General features: G+C 35.6%; 1 protein-coding gene across 1 annotated transcript in view; it reads right to left on the bottom strand.

Annotated features, from left to right (window-relative positions):
• Nucleotides 1–7,115, bottom strand: part of cmip (c-Maf inducing protein) — a 49,450-nt gene extending 42,335 nt beyond the window's left edge. Inside the window, exon 1 of the mRNA XM_056477947.1 lies at nt 6,286–7,115. Within this exon, the coding sequence (XP_056333922.1) occupies nt 6,286–6,624 (339 nt within the window). The 5' untranslated portion in view covers nt 6,625–7,115. The remainder of the gene's footprint in view (nt 1–6,285) is intronic.
• Between the last annotated feature and the right edge of the window lie 10,661 nt (nt 7,116–17,776).

Below are 17,776 nucleotides of genomic sequence, written 5' to 3' on the forward strand. Positions count from 1 at the left end.
AATATTTTGATTTTGAAATTTGTTATCAAAAATAGATGTAACATAGCTTAATAAAAAAAAACATCAAAGTAAAGTGTTTATTTATAGTTATTCACTGTTTGTGTTAGGGAAACTTACTTTTCAACAGGTTACAGAGTTTTACAGGTTTTCACCATTATAATCATGGGCAATTTTTAGTATACCCAGATTTTAAACAAGGTTTTTATAGTTAACGAAAACAAACGAAAAAACAAAAATCTAGAATTGAAAAAACATTTTTGTTAACAAAGTATTTTTTAAAAACTAGAACTAACTGAAACTGTATTGTGTATATACAAAACGAATGAAAATTATAACAATAATGTCCTTCGTTTTCGTCTTTGTAAATGTATTTAATACCTTAGCCTTTTAGAAGTAAATTTATTTACTCCGCGATGCTAGCTATACGAACAGGTGTTTGACCCATACGGCACATCAGAGTCTGTAATCCTAATGCCATTGGTCAGATCAAGCCGGTCCTTCTCCAGTCAATCCTCGCTGTTGCTCCCACGACAAAAACAACAAATGGACATGACAGCAACACGGTGACAACGTTAAATACGACACTTAAAAGTGTTAATTCAACACATTTGAGCCCAATAATGGGTTTTATTTGTGTATTAGCGATACTGATCGCGAACGAATCGTTCTTTTTAACCAGATCTTCTAAGTGAACCAGTTAAACTAGTCGACCAAATCTAACTAAAACAATTTGCGCTTCCATTAAGCACAAACAACTTACTTTAACATGCCTAATACCCCCTCTGACTCGAAATGAACCAATTTCCCGAGATATTCAGCTGTTAGAACAGTACAAAGATCGGATTTGAGAATGGGTGAACTCATAATAATGTGTATGCGTAATTCAGTAAACCGAACACAAACAGTACATGAAGCCTAATGTGACTTTGAGTACCATATCAGAAAGATAATTTTTCACTTAATTAAACATTTTTATTTACAAACAAATGCAAACTTAATGAGCAAAAAATATGTTAACTTCTAGTAATTAAACTTTATTAAAGTTCATCAACTACTCACTAAACCAACCTGACACTGTCAGTTAAAATGGAGTTAAAAATGTTGGGAATCCCATTCCAAGATGCCTTCAAACTGCCCCGGAGCTGATCATGTGGATGGCTACAGACAAAGCCCTTTACATTGCGTTTGGCACTCTCTAATGAAAAAACATCTCCAACATACTTCATCTAAATGGCTCCACTGTGTGTTTCTCTTGCATATTTGAAATAATCTCTCTGTAATGCAACAACATCGCCCAGTTCCATCCATCCTTACAGCGACGATAATGAAAAATCGCTGCAATATCAAGACACAAACAACCCAGTACATGCAAAACAATTAATCTGAAACACTGCCAGTGTTTGAAAATGTCCTCCTAATGGCTTTTTTTTGTGCTACAAATACAAAGCCAGCTCCTACATCTCAATTACAGAGCATATTTGGATGGTAGCCGAGGGGATCTCAGGGAGCCACAATGGTTTATGTGCCCAGTCATCACCGTAGCCCAGTTTGTTTACAGCGGAAAGCTCAACAGTACCGTTAAAATGGTTTGTTTCTAAGTTAACCCCTTTAATTTCTTCCCTGACCTGGTCATATTTAGCAGAACTCAGATTTGTTCAGCTTTAGTCATCAGCGCTGCTCAAACTGCAATGACTCTTCAGGCATGAACCGTACTGTACCTAGCTAACATGTCCTCAAGCCAAATCCAGATGTACCCAGGTGTTCAGCACATAACCCAATCGCAAAACAGCAAAACATGGCACCCAAAAACAGTCGCGCTGTTCTCACCTAGCTATGTAATGTTTATACAAAAGATGTGTTATGTTCTATGCGGGCTGCTGTCTCATCTGGTACTTCATCTAATTAACAGGACCTGACTTGAACAGCGACTATACAAACAAAATGGTGTGCTTGAGGGCATTTTGGCATTAATGTGGCTTTAGAGGTAGATCTTTTTAACGAAAGAGTGACAGGAAGTATATATAATGCCTTGCTGTTACAGAAATATAATTTAGACTCCAAGAGCTTAGAAACGAGGGTGAGTCACATCTTTCATATCTTCTAGTGAGATCATTTTCCACCAAAGCGACTGCACTTATCGAAAAACGAGCTATCAAAATGCTAATTGTTGTGTCTTCGCTTAGCACATGGCTTATTAATCAAATCACAGGGGAAAAAAAAGGGGGGAAATTAAGTATTTATCATCAGACACACGTCATGTGGTACATCTCCAACGCAAACGAGGTCAAGTATTTTAGGAATATCTGGGCGAGATAATGGAATTTCAACCCAAATGACACCCTAGTTTGTTACCAGGTGAGGAAAGCAAACCATCCAAATCGAACGATTTTCATGCTCGGCATCAACAATAAGGCCTTTCTGTTGATATACTGACCTCTTTCTGAAGCACAATGGTTCGATGCACAGTAGAATCACAAACAGGCCAGTCTTTGCCAAAAGAAAACATTAGCCACAGACAACTACCTCCATTAGCTATGGTCAACTGAACACGGGTCACTAGCTAAACATCTATTAGAGACCTTGCGACTATAGGAGAAAACCAATACTGAGTGACAGGAGTGTCAAATACTGAAAGTATCCATTGTCTGTAAACACTTTGGAATGGTATAAACTTCTGCAAAATGACCGCATAGAGCTGCAAACATAAACATACGGTCTGTGTTTGGCTTGGGTTAATCTCAGCTAGCCTCAGAAATCCCGAGGGCCTCTCAGTGTCAGCGGCTGAGCTTCATCCGACAGTCAGACCGTTGTTAAACAAGCAGTCTAATTCATTCTGAAGCATTCATTTCAGGAAGAAGTCAACGGCTAATTCAATCGTATCACAACGATGAAATATAGCTGTAAAACTTAAACCTTTAATTCAATCAGCAGTTTGATGATGGCTCCACGAGCATGATATCCTGAACCGAGAGACTCCAAGAGTCCATGGTGCATCTAAGATAGGATTTAGCATCCGAAAACAGACAAATGGTAAAATAAAAGCTGTCTTCTTCACATGCAAAATAAAACAGATAGATATTGGGTGCAAATGTGTGTGTTTTTGCTTTTTAAATAAGACCGCCATTGAGTGGATTCCTAGAAATCTCCCAGGTGGGTGAATCCGTTGTGACCGTGACACTACTTTTCCATTGGCAGGCCTCTTGAGCCGCAATTAAGATGTATGCAGTTATGTTTTCGAATAACGAAGTATCAGATGAGGCTTAAAATCTTTAGAGATGCAAATAAACACTGGCGAGAAAAATAACACGTGGACGTGTTGAGGCTGAAGGTCACATTAGTGAAATTTCACAGACAAAATGAGTCTATTGTCAATAGCGCGTGCAGAGAATGTGTAGTAAAACAATTCACACAGAAGTCACTTTCAGACCACGCAGCTTCATTGTTGGTCAGAGCTGTGAATTTACATGACGATCAGCTTGAACTAATCATTTTTGACTCCTGATAGCATGAATTACTAGTGCAATGACTGAATTTTACCGATAAAATTCCACAGAGCATCCCACAAGTGTCAAATCAAGTAATTTAATACATTGATATTAATATCTAGCCTTTTACTTCACAGATCTGAACAGCACGTGTGATTCATGAGGATCATGCACTTGTGAGAGGGTCTCATATTATTCAAGCAAATCTGCGGCCTTAAAATCCTTTAATGACTGCATATAGGCCCAAATCCTTCATCTTGGTTACACAGACAAAAACCTGCAGTTTAAATCTCCCTTAGTTCCAAGTTCAATCAGAGGAGCATAAACAATGTAGTAAAATGTCAATATCCCACATGAAAGTGGTCTTGAGTTTTTATAATGTTGAAAACACCTTGTGAACATCTACATTGTCTTTATTTAGGGTTATTTCTCCAATACACTGGACTCTTGATCATCGTCTTTAGAAATGGCAATTGATTAATTAAAGAAAAATGGAAATAATGTTATGACTCTGTATGTAATGTCTTATTATTCGGTTGACATCATTCAAGATTCATTCAAATGTCAGCAAGTGCGTCATGTCATCTTGAAATCTCCCTTATAATAAAATGATGAAGAATTCCTGAAACAAACAACTGTCATAACTAACTACATCATCATTCTTCCATGCTGTGAACTCTGCAGGGAGAAGTTCCTTATTTTTTTTATGATTTTTTTCAGTAAATAACAGAATAGATTAACCGTTTAACGCCAACATATACAAATATTATTTATAGTGCACACACTTAGACAGACAGACAGACAGATATATCGATATATAGATAGACAGACAGACATATCGACAAATAGATAGATAGATAGATAGATAGATAGATAGATAGATAGATAGATAGATAGATAGATAGATAGATAGATAGATAGATAGATAGATAGATAACAGCATAAATGAGTGCACTTATTTTAAAATGAATAATTTCATCCATTTCTCAGTGAATATATACATTTTTACAGCATTTAAACAAAACTACTTTATCAAACATATCAAACGTTATTTATTTTACATTTAAATTTTTTATTTTAGATTTTTTTATTTATTTTCTATAGGACTTGTTGATCACTGAACATCTTTAGGAATAGAAATAGAAAAAAAATTAATTCCAATGAGGTATTGCTTACAAAAATTGACCAAATAATTTTTTTATATTTCTTTTGATTTCTTTTTAATAATTTTTGTTTGATATCTTTCCCTAAAATATTACTGTACAGTTTTTTTTTAGAGTGACCTAAAGTTATTTTGTTAGTTTTGGCTTTGGAACTGTCAAATTGAATGTATATGCATATATTATTGTATAACATCCTATAGAAAATATCAATTTAAAAGAGAGATCAGCGAGGGGTCTACTCATTTATGGTGGACCCTGTGTATGTATGCAAGCAGATAGATAGATAGATAGATAGATAGATAGATAGATAGATAGATAGATAGATAGATAGATAGATAGATAGATAGATAGATAGATAGATAGATAGATAGATAGATAGATGCATAAATGAGTGCACCCTTTAAAAATGAATATTTTAATCTATTTCTCAGTAAATATATACATTTTACAGCATTTAAACAAAACAATTTTATTAAACATTATATTAATTAAATGTTATATTAATATAAATTTGACTTGCTGGTCACTAAATATTTTTAGGAATAGAATTTTTAAAAAAAATTCAAATGAGGTATTGCATTTTTTTTTTACAAAATACCAATTTTCAGGGAAATTTTGTATTTTTTGATTACATTTTTTTTTTTGGTTTAATATTTCTCCCTCATCATATTAGTGTACTTTTTTTTAAAGTGATTTTTAAGTTACTTTGTTAGTTTTGGCTTTGGAAAATTGTCAAATTGAATGTATATGCATATATTATTGAATAGCATCCTATAGAAAATATACATTTAAAATAGGGATCAACGAGGGGTGAAATCATTTTTGCTGGACCATGTGTATGTATGTAAGCAGATGGATAGATAGACTTTTATCAAACGAATTGTATGGATATATTATCTTTTAACTAATCTAATTTATTTACACCTAAAATACTCTTTTTTCACTGAGAATGGAAATGAAATAATAACTGAAATGTGCTGTGAGTTTATTAAACGATAGATCGTAACGTGTAAACCCGGAAAATGGGAAACAACGACGAGGAAGCTGTAAAGTTGTTGTTATTATGACGTCACGGCGTGTTTCCATCCCCATTTCGAAACACATCCGCTGAATAAGGTACATTTCTGAGGACATACGTTTGATTAAATCGAGTGGAAGTTTCATTTTCACCTAAATAACCTAGATGTTTTAAAACCTATACTATTTTCGGGATGCTGTCTGCAAGATAGTGGGGCAAATTCTTTGTAAATGTCACATCGGTTCCGGATAAATGTCATTCATTTGTAAAAATATATGAAGGCAAAAACTTAAAAAAAAAAGACACTTTCCATATCTAAAATGTACATTAGAAAAAAGAAATCAATATTAATCCATTTTATCAGACTGTTTAATTTTAATGTACGCTTGGTATGCTAACTTACACTAGTACTGATAATATAGTAACGTTAAGTCTTTATTTTTACTGCTCACGTCAGAAATTTCATGGCATTAGTTATACATGTATTGCTCTCGTTATATTACCTATAACCTACATAGTAGCCAGAAAATCTAGCTAACCTACACAATATGATTAACAGTTTCAAACAGGGCCATTGAACAGGCAAAAGTCAAAGCGACCCCTGCAGCGCGGCTCTTACCGTGGCAGACACCAGGCTGCTGTCCGTCAAGGTGAGGTGGTGCGGCTCCCACCTCCGTAAAAATTTGGAGGTGAGGATCTTACTGAGGAAGGTCCGCGGGTGTTTGACCACGCACACCTGGATGTCGCCCTCCTGGAGCAGTTTGTATCTCATGCCACTGCTGCTATGTAAAAGGCTCCTCTTGCTGCAGGGCCCCGCTTTGTGATTATTATTCCCCTCCAGCGGCGGTGGCGGCGGCTGCTGCGCGGACATTTCCCCCAGCAGCGGCTTGCTTTCTTCGGACGGATAAAACTGATTGTTGTGCAGCTCGTTTCCTCCACCGCTCCCGTTAAAATCCATGATTCCTCTCAGCGAAAGTTGACGGCTTTGGATCAGATCAGGTGGCTGTCTTTTGATTTCGAGGCCAAATAATGGTCGTTCCAGTGTTTGGCATATAGAGGCTCACACGACCTCAGCAGTGGTGCGGAAAAGACCAAGCGTCGGCGGCGGCGAGGGCTGAAGCCATTAAATAAACCCGTCAAGATGAAGAAGGCTCGATGAAGTAGCCTATAATGTCTTTCCTTTGAGCGTCGCGAGCTATTCAATATGTTCGGGCCATTGCCGTCTCCATTCCGCCTCTCTCCACAGCATATTATTCCAGTCTTCCTGCTGCGAATACGAAACAACAACCGGGTACAAGATCCACACCGCGTTTAATTCTCCGTATTTTATTTGTTCTTCAGATGCTCGGAGTCATGGTTCCCTTTTCTGTCTTTTTTTCCTCCCTATCTCGGTGGAGGAACCGAGTGCTTCGATAGGGCTGTGTGTGGATTGGTCCCGGCTCGTTCATGTGATACCGGAGTGACGTCAATGGGGAGGCGAACGGATGCGCGTTGCTGTTTGATAGGGAGCGCGCACTTCCCCTCTCGCGCAAAATGGAGAAAAGAAAGAGGGCATATGGCAAGCCTTACTACACTGTGTGTCTTAAACTAAGTTGTATCTATTTTTATGTTGCATGTAACAGGGTTCTTACACATTTTTACTACTTAAATTCCATGCCTTTTCAAATAAATTTTCATGACCTAATTTTTCATGTCTACTTATATGTGGTAAATAATAAGAAAAGCAATGCACGTTCAAATGTATTACAGCATATCATAAAACACTCAACAATATATTTAGTTTAAATATATTTTATATCTATGTAAAATGTATTTAGGTAATGCTTACACAGCATGAATAATGTGAGAGTAGGGCTGAACAATATATCGTTTGAGCATCGCAATATGTGTATCCGCATTAGCCACATCACAAAAGATAGACTGTTTATCAAAGATTAAAAAATTATAATTTTTTTAGGTACTTTACAATGATGATCATGTTTTTTGTTTTATTGTATTATATGTGTACACTCCTTAAAAAACCATAAAGCACTGTTTATTTTTGCTCTGTTTATATATGCTTGTAATTTATTATATTTTATGCCGATGCATTGCAAAGAAAAAGATTTAATTATCCCACTTGATCTATATGAATGAAATCTTCCCAAGTAGAGCTTGTTAAATCATCTAGTGATTATTATATTCATATCGCAATATATATATACTGCAGCAAAACAAAATTTCGCAATGTCAGATTTTTCCAATATCTTGCAGCCCTATGTGAGAGCATGTTTTTGGCAGAAAAGGACAGAAAATAGGTAAAGACAACTAACTTATATTCAAGTAGATATTTGTTAAACTAATTTCCATGACTTTTCCAAAACTTTGTGCGTTTTTTCAGTTTTCCCCAAACTTTTCCAGGCCTGGAAATTCCATGACTTTTTCAGGTTTTCCATGACCGTATGAATCCTGATGTTATTGTTTTAAGACACTATATTGGCCTACGAGCAATGAAATACTGGTTAGTACAGGCATGGGCAAACTTGATCCTCGAGGGCCGGTGTCCCTGCAGAGTTTTGCTCCAACACTAATCAAACACACCTGAACACCCTAATTAGTGTCTTTAAGATCACTAGAAAGCTACAAGCAGGTGTGTTTGATTAGGGTTGGAGCAAAACTATGCAGGGACTCCGGCCTTCCAGGATCGAGTTTGCCCATCCCTGGGTTAAGGTGTAAGGCAGGGGTGGGCAAACTCGGTCCTGGAGGGCCGGTGTCCTGCATAGTTTAGCTTCAACTATAATCAAACACACCTGAACATGCTAATCAGTGTCGTCAAGATCACTAATTATCTATAAGCAGGTGTGTTTGATTAGAGTTGGAGCTAAACTGTGCAGGACACCGGCCCTCCAGGACCGAGTTTGCCCACCCCTGGGTTAGTATCTGGTTAATACTATCTACTTCACTGCATGCCAGGCATACTTAAAGCCAAATTATTTGCCTAGAAATTTTTAGGATACATTAGCGCATACACAGTCAAACACATCATTTTAAATAATAATTAATAAAGTGAAAAATACTCAGTCTATATTATTTTCTTAATGTGAATTAATTATCACAGTAGTGACTGTTAAAATAGTGAAAATGTTTGAATTTCTAGACATATAAATATTAATTTGTATATAGCAGATATGTACAAGATATAAAGAGTATTATCAAATAGATTTATGTAGGATAAGGGTTATTTGTAAAAAAAATAAAACTAACATACAAGTAGGAAACCAACTTCTGCCAACCAAATCAAAACTCAAAAAGAGAAATGCAATATTTATCTGTGACTCTTTTTTTTTTTTTTTTTTTGTCCATCAGTTTGGAGAATTGTTAGATAATGGTTCCAATTTGCAACATATAATCTCAGATATGCTATAGGTAAACTTGGAATTGCAAATTAAAGCTTGCATCTGCATGTCAAAATGTACAGATTTATTTTGTGGTTGCAAATTCATAGGATTTCCCACAATTTATCATTGTTTCTCATAATTCTGAGTTATATCACACAAATGCCTTTTTATTTTTTCTGAACTTTCATACTTTTGGGAAGCCTAATTATTAGTAATTAAAAAAATAATTTGTAAGAATCAATATTAAAGAGGCTTGCCATATGGACCCAAGCGTTTATGTCATACTGTCATTTTCTGTACACATTCATTCTGTAAGGCTTCTTTGTTGCTGAAGATGAGCCATCTGTCCTGTGGTTCACAAGCTTTCGTAATATATAACCAGATGAATAAAAAAAATATTATTTGGGGGATGGTAAAATATGTAGTCTAACTATTTTTTGCTTATGTTTCTATAATAAAAAATCATATTAAATATATATATAAATATATATAAGTTAAAACAGAGATAGTTGTTCTTTTCAACTGATCACAATCAGATTATAATGTTCCACAAACAATGATCATAAAAACGCATGTCTTTTCTAGGGTAAGTTGCCCTTAAACTGAACCAGCTGTTTATAGTGATCCAAGACAAAATAGTTTTTGTTTCTTGGATTAAAGTTATATAAATAATATAAATACACTCACCGGCCACTTTATTAGGTACACCTTACTAATACCGGGTTGAACACCCTTTTGTCTTCAGAACTTCCTTAGTCCTTCGTGGCATAGATTCAACAAGGTACTAAAAATATTGACATGATAGAATCACACAGTTGCTGCAGATTTGTCGGCTGCACATCCATGATGCCAATCTCCCATTCCATCACATCCCAAAGGTGCTCTGTTGGATTGAGATCTGGTGACTGGAGGCCATTTGAGTACAGTGAACTCTGCCATGTACAAGAAACCAGTCTGAGATGATTCGCGCTTTATGACATGGCACATTATCCTGCTGGAAGTAGCCATCAGAAGCTGGTACACTGTGGTCTCAGGTAGGCTGTGGTGTTGACACGATGCTCAATTGGTACTAATGGGCCAAAAGTATGCCAAGAAAATATCCTCCAAACCATTACTCCACAACCTCCAACCTGATGGATCCATGTTTTCATGTTGTTGACGCTAAATTCTGACCCCACCATTCAAATGTTGCAGCAGAAATTGAGATTCATCAGACCATACAACATTTTTGCAATTTTGGTGAGCCTGTGCGTCAAGGTTGGACGTGTTGTGCATTCAGCAATGCTCTTCTGCATACCTCGGTTGTAACGAGTGGTTATTTGAGTTACTGTTGGCATCAACAAAAGATTTGCATCCATAGAACTGCCGTTCACCGGATATTTTTCAGACCGTTCTCTGTAAACCCTAGAGATGGTTGTGCGTGAAAATCCAAGTAGATCAGCATTTTCTGAAATACTCAGACCAGTCTGTCTGACACCATTAACCATGTCACATTCAAAGTCACTTAAATCACCTTTCTTCCCCATTCTGATGCTCGGTTTGAACTGCAGCAGATCGTCCTGCCATGTGATTGGCTGATTAGAAATTTGCGTTACGAGCAGTTAGACAGGTGTACCTAATAAAGTGGCCGGTTATATATATATATATATATATATATATATATATATATATATATATATATATATATATATATATATATATATATATATTTATTTATTATTATTATTTTTTTTTTAATTTTTTAAAAAAATTTTTTCACCCACTTATCCAGGGCCAGGTCGCGGGGGCAGCAGTCTTGAAAGAGAACCCCAGACTTCCCTCTTCCCAGACACTTCCTTCAGCTCCTCTGGGGAATTCCGAAGGTGTTCAGGCAAGCCAAGAGACATAATCCTGTCCTGGGACATGCCTGGAACACCTCCATAGGTAGGCGCGTCCTGGAAGCATCCGAATCAGATGCCCGAGCCACCTCAGCTAACTTCTCTCGATGTGGAGGAGCAGCGGCTCTACTTCGAGCTCCTCTGGGGTAACAGAGCTCCCACCCTGTCTATAAGGGTGCACCCTGCCACCCTGCGAAGGAAACTAATTTTAGCCGCTTGTATTCGAGATCTTGTCCTTTCAGTCATGACCCAAAGCTCATGACCATAGGTGAGAGTAGGAACGTAGATTGACGGGTATATCCTATATATATTTTACAAAAATTGTGAAACATGTAACAAAAGATGGCGTGTGTGAATGTGTGAACATTCCTACATTGTGATGACCAAATGTTCCCAAAACATGTCATAAGTTTAAAAATCCCTTCATTGTGTTGCAATTCACAGCCCTCCTTCCAACTTTTGTTTGGCTTAAACAGCAAAGTCTGAAAATAAATAGGCCCACATTTGGACAATCGAGTTGGATATTTATTCAACTGGGATACTTCTTCTGACCGCTTGCTCTCTTTCTGCATTATACTGTAAAGTGCACAAGGTTTGGAAGCCGAAGCAAGCGGGGCCACCCACACTCTAAACAAAGACTCAGTCACAAAAATGAACTCTCCCCCGCCTCTTACAACATTGTTATTGTACTTATGCATTAGTGACTACATATTTTATCAGAATGAGCCATGGAAGTGCATTGCAGATGACCAAAAAACCAACAGAGATAGTGTTTGTTCATACTTGTCCAAATTTAAGTGGTAAAATCCTCCTTTGAATCGCACCAGTGCGCAGATGCAAAATGACTTATGAAATGGTCTGTTGTATCAGCAAGTTAAAGGGAAGTGAGATTCTTATCTGCTCTGTTGTTGTGTCATAGATTATAATGCACCAGCAGAACCACTTTGTTTTACTTACTCTTCTGGATTGTTTGGTGATTTCAGACACAAAGATTCAGTATGAAATTAAAATTTTTTCTTATTAGCTTCATTGGGATGCTACAAAACTTGATTACTTTTACTTAACTTATATTTAATTTAAGTACTTTATTAACTGAAACAAAAAATGTGTTTGTTTTTCTTATTTATTTGACATGAAATCCCCTCAAATTACAATATTTTTCATAACATACATTACTGAAATTATATTTTCTATCAAATTATGATGTTTATGGGCTCAAATTTGTTTTGACTGTGTCATTCATGCTAGTCAGTTCAAGCCACTATATAACATTGTTATGTAAGTTACTCTTTTCCATATAGTAAAATTTCACACGTTCATTATAGTCAAAAAGTGGGCAGGCCATATTCTTTAGAAGTTTACCTTCTATGGAAGAAAGCATGTCAAACTGGTTTGACATGAGGGTGAGTAAATGACACCGTGCACAAGGTTTTTGCAAGCAATAAGGTATGAGAGGCTGTGCTGTGTATTGTGAATAATAGCCTGCATCCTCTTTAGCTATATTATTATTATTATGTGGAAATATTATTATATAAACATTTTAAGCCAACTTAAAGAAACATATCATATATAATACGCATATAATACCATATAATAATATAATAATAATATAATATAATAATAATATAATAACCCCTTTACTAAAATGTTTATTTGTTACTGTTTTGACAGATTTTTTAAAGATTTGCTTCAAAATGATTGAGATGGCCAATCAAATTAAGGAAGGCTGGGTTTACTGTTAACAGAAACTCCAGCATTAAGAGAGCTAAAATGAAAGTGTCAAAACAATTTAATGACAATTGTTTTACAGCAAAAACATTATTCAACCAATAGTATATGAACAATCTAGACTCATTCTGATTACGTAGCCCTATATACATTTCTGTAGAGCGCCAAATATGTCCAGGAGCTAAGTTTTTTTGCAGTTTTTGTTTTCACGAATTCACCAAAGGCCGCTGTGTATGCTTTTTAAGATCTCAAATTTCTCTTGCAAGTGCCATTCCTGTCTGCTGTTACATTTTTCTCATGTAATTCCACCAGAGGCCACTGCTGTCTGTCTGACTGACTGACCAACTGACCGATTCCCCCCACCCACACCCTTCCCTAATCAGAAACAATAGTGTTTTAAAAAGCACCAATTGACCCGCCCACATCCTTTCTTAAACCCAACCGACAGTGTTTTAAAAAGCAATCCAGAAAAAGAAAAACCCCCCAGATCTTTTTCCACATTTTCAGATTTTACCACATTCTCATTCTGTTATTTACTTTTACTTTAACAGCCTTTGTCTTACCTGCTTTCTGGAACTGCTTTTCACTGGACTTGAACCCCATTGTCGCAGTCAACTCCGCTCTGCATCTCAAGTCTGCCAACGTATGTGTCGAGCCACCGGACAAACTGGATACCGCAGAAAAGCCATCAATACGGAGGTACCCGGCCAGCTGGTAAGTGAGAAAAGGAACACCATCATACCGCCCCATGGTGTTTGTTTTAAAATGCATGTTTAAAATGAAATGCAGCCATATGTAGCTCAGGCTACATAATTCGCGATATCTAGAAATGTATATAGGGCTACGCTTTCAGAATGAGCCTATGTTGCATATGAATCAAGTAATATATGAATACATTTTTTTCCTCACATTTTGCCAGTTTGAATGTAAACTATGGCAGTTGCCTACCATTTACTTGCCTTGTGTAATTATTAACATCCTAGTCTTATGAAATAAATTTGTAAAATATTAGCCATACAAATAAGCAAAAAATCTGGAAATATGACTTGCCCAGTAGAATTAGAATGTCTATGTCTTTTTTAAAAACATTCTGTTGCTTACAAAAATGAATCATGTAAATCAACCCAAAAACATAGTTTGTTTAGTTCAATCATGGTAGCCACAATTCACCAACGCTTTATTACACCATATACTTTAATTATATTTGTAGTAAAACTGTGGTCGTATAAATGTAATGCACCAAAAATAAATGATTACTACACATTTACTAACCATTGTTAATACTGGTAAGAGTTAATTGTATTAGCTGATTCATTACATATTTAATGTCCTGTTTAAACTACTTGGTTTCAGATTGAAACATTTAGCTAGAAACTGATTTGTCTAAATCTTTGAATATTTTCTCATAGTTGTTGCGCTTTTTTTGTGTGTGTTCATCGGATTAAAATTATTTACTTATGGGTAACTGTGTTTTTTTTGACACGCTGGTTAAGAATAATCTAACAAAACCATGGTCACCCATGTGACAAATTACATTAGTAAATACTATAGTTGGTGCCAATAGCGCAGTGGTGAGTGCATTAACACATAGCACCCATGTGCTTGCAGTGACCCGAGTTCGATTCCCAGCTCAAGGTCCTGTCAATAAAGGTGAAAACCTGTAAAAATTTATTATAAAATAATAATATAGTAAAGTGTATATATTATAGTATGTTCAACTCTTTAATGACTGCTGCGGCATACTGTAGCATTCTGAACTGAAAACTAATAAATATTGTAGTATACTTTAGTTTTTACTACAGTAAACTAGTGTATTGTAGCATAATACATCCTGTTTTTTGTAGAAAACCACAGTATTGGGCCATTTGATTATATTACTACACTAAAAAAATCTTGTTGCCTTAAATTTTTTAGTTGAATCAAATTAACTTTTCTAGTCAGCTCAACTTGCATCAATAAAACTAAAAATGTTAAGTTAAACTTTGTATAACGTAAAACAATCAGTTCAAATCTGATTAACTTAATTTAATAAGTTAGAGCAACATGAAAATATTTGTTGTCTTGACTTTTTGTCATTTAATTTTATACAGTGTAGTTTATCTGCTACCATAGGTACACTGTAAAAAGATTTAATGACAAAAAGTCAAGACAACAAATATTTAGATGTTGCTTTAACTTATTTTATTGTTAACTAGGTTACAACTAAGTTCTTTAAGTTATAAAAAGTTTAATGTAATATTTTTTGTCAGTTTGATTGATTGTAAATTGAGATGACTAGACAAGTTTATTTGATTCAACTAAAAAATTTTAGACGGCAAGAATTTGTTTCACTCTGTATTAACCAAACATTTCACCTGGGTATGTAGTTATAATTACTTCTAGTATTTATTCGTAGTAAAACTATGGTAAAAAAACAGGGTAATGATGTACAATAACCAGTTTTTATCACACAATAAACCCCTTCAAGACCTCACATGTGATAAATGACCATAAACACCTTTCATTAGTCACGACATACTTGTAAACGTCGAGACTGCCATATCTTCCCCTGCGTTTTCTGCTGATAGATGAAACGTTAATGCAGGAGTCAGTACAGACAATGAGATCACCACCGCAAGGACTGATACCAGCCTGATTAACCCCAGGAGAGATGGATAAACATTCACACTGGCCTGCCTTTTTTCGCTGACGACGTCTTCCACGCATTGGTTGCTGAGATGAAGGCATCACACAACCCTGCAGGGAATACCGTGGTAACATTGTGCTGTGTAAGCAACCGAAATGGTGAGTACAAAGCTAATTGTATCACTTGACAACCTCCTCAACGCAGTGATCTGCAAACCTCCTGACCAGTTAGACTGAGGAAGTGAATCAGGCCTCAAACGGATCATACAAAGTCATTCACAAATCAAACGGAAAGGAGGAAGTCGATTGTTTACGTTCTGAGCGAGTGAATATGGGATTGATGTTAGACGTTTTGAAGTTTTGTAATCATAAAACGTATTTTTTCCCCGTCTGTCATACTTGCGTTACTCAGTCTGACCAACGAGTTTCAAAACTCAGCTTACGTGGAGCATATACTGAATGCAACCGTTAGTCACAAACTGTAAATAGAGTCACATGCTGTAAACTTAAGTTGAAAGTGAAACAGCTGTCTTTGGTTGTTTGGGTTTTTTATGGTGAGGCTTTTACAGGAAAACCCTTTCATATGGAAGGTTTTTTAGTCAGTCAGTATACATAGTTTATTTATTGAGTGGTCTGTAAAAGGTCTGTAACTTTTTTTCTCATTCAAAGTCTTTTTTAAGATCCTTAAGACTTCTGTATGATAGCATTTTTTAAATTAACATCAAGCATATTTTTCTTGCGCTTATATATATATATATATATATATATATATATATATATATATATATATATATATATATATATATATATATATATATATATATATATATATATATATTATATGCAATTGTATATATATTTATATATACATTATTTTTTTAATTTAAAACTTTAACAGACTCTTTTTTTTAGTGGTATATTGTGTAATAAATTAGTATTTTTAAAATAAGTATTTTTTTTTCATATGTAGAAAGTGTTTTTTGTACCTCAAAAAGTGTGGTTATGATGACCACTCGACAAGCTAATCCAGGTAAAAAATGCAGAATTTAAACCTCATAATTAAATAGAAAATAAGGCAAATAACTGCAAAAAGTAAAAAAAAAAAAAAAATTAACCACCCATTTCACCAGGTTGGCTACGGGCTTGTATTATTATTATTATAGTTAAATATATAATTATTAATTAGTGCTGGGCAAAAATTTGTCATGATTAATCACATCCAAAATAAAAGTTGGCTGCACGGTGGTGCAGTGGGTAGCACGATCGCCTCACAGCAAGATGGTCGCTGGTTCGAGCCTTGGCTGGGTTAGTTGGCGTTTCTGTGTGAAGTTTGTATGTTCTCCCCGTGTTGGTGTGGGTTTCCTCCGGTTTCCCCCACAAGTCCAAAGACAAGTGCTGGATAAGTTGGCGTTTCATTCCGCTGTCGACCCCAGATTAATAAAGGGACTAAGCTGAAAAGAAAATGAATGAATGAAGGCTTTTTTGACAATATATGTGTGTGTGTGGGCTGTGTATATTTATTATGTATATATAAATACACACACATTGTCACATCCCCGGCTCGTTCCTGTTCACCCAATCAACGTTCTCCCTCACAAACCACCTCCATCCAATCCCATGAACCTTCACCAGACTTCTAATGACTTGCACCTGTTCCCCATCACCCGAGGACACTACAAAGACCCACCTTCTCCGTTAACTCTTCGGCCGGTATTGAAGTCAGATGGTTCTCTTCACCTTTGCTCCTTTGTCTTCGCTCCTTCCATGGATGCCCCTTATGAGTCTACGAGTCTTTCATACTGATCAAGGGAAGTGCTTATTCGTATCTTATCTAAGAGCGAACATCTAGTGAGATTGAATGCTTACACTTGTGTTGTGTTCACCAGTAGATCCACTACCTATAGATGAACAGTGTGTCGGTATACTCACCTGCTGTGTCTACCGAGAGCAAATTTCTAGTGAGATCGAATGCTACAACTGTTGACACTCATATTGCTGTGTATGAAGATCACAACAGCACATATGTCAACCTGTGGAATTCCCTTTGTGATTGGTGACTTTGTTTTGAATAAAACTTGAGAAAAGAGAACCCCCTCTGTCTCTCTTGTCTACCAGCGTGACGCACATATGCATGCAAATGAAATCAGTTACTCAAAATGATAAAAAAAAACACGATCAACTATTTTTACCAGTTACTTCGACTTGTTACATTTACAATAATTACTATTTTAATAGTAATATAAGTAATATATAGTAAAATAGGTAACTTTTAAAAGTTGAACAAGTTAAAGTGTTTTCCTTTTTTTTTTTTTTTTTTTTTTTTTTTAAGTGTACAATGGACTTAAGTTGAATATTTGTAAAAAAAAAAAACAATAACAAAGATAAATAAAGAGGACTTTGTAAAGTTTTAGAAAGTTAAATGTAAAAATAGGAATATTAAATTACACGGGTTTCATGATTTAATTTCATCATAAAATCTTTTTTTTTAAATTAAAATACTATT

This window comes from Danio aesculapii, chromosome 18 (genome assembly GCF_903798145.1).
Source record: "Danio aesculapii chromosome 18, fDanAes4.1, whole genome shotgun sequence".
Taxonomy (NCBI): domain Eukaryota; kingdom Metazoa; phylum Chordata; class Actinopteri; order Cypriniformes; family Danionidae; genus Danio; species Danio aesculapii.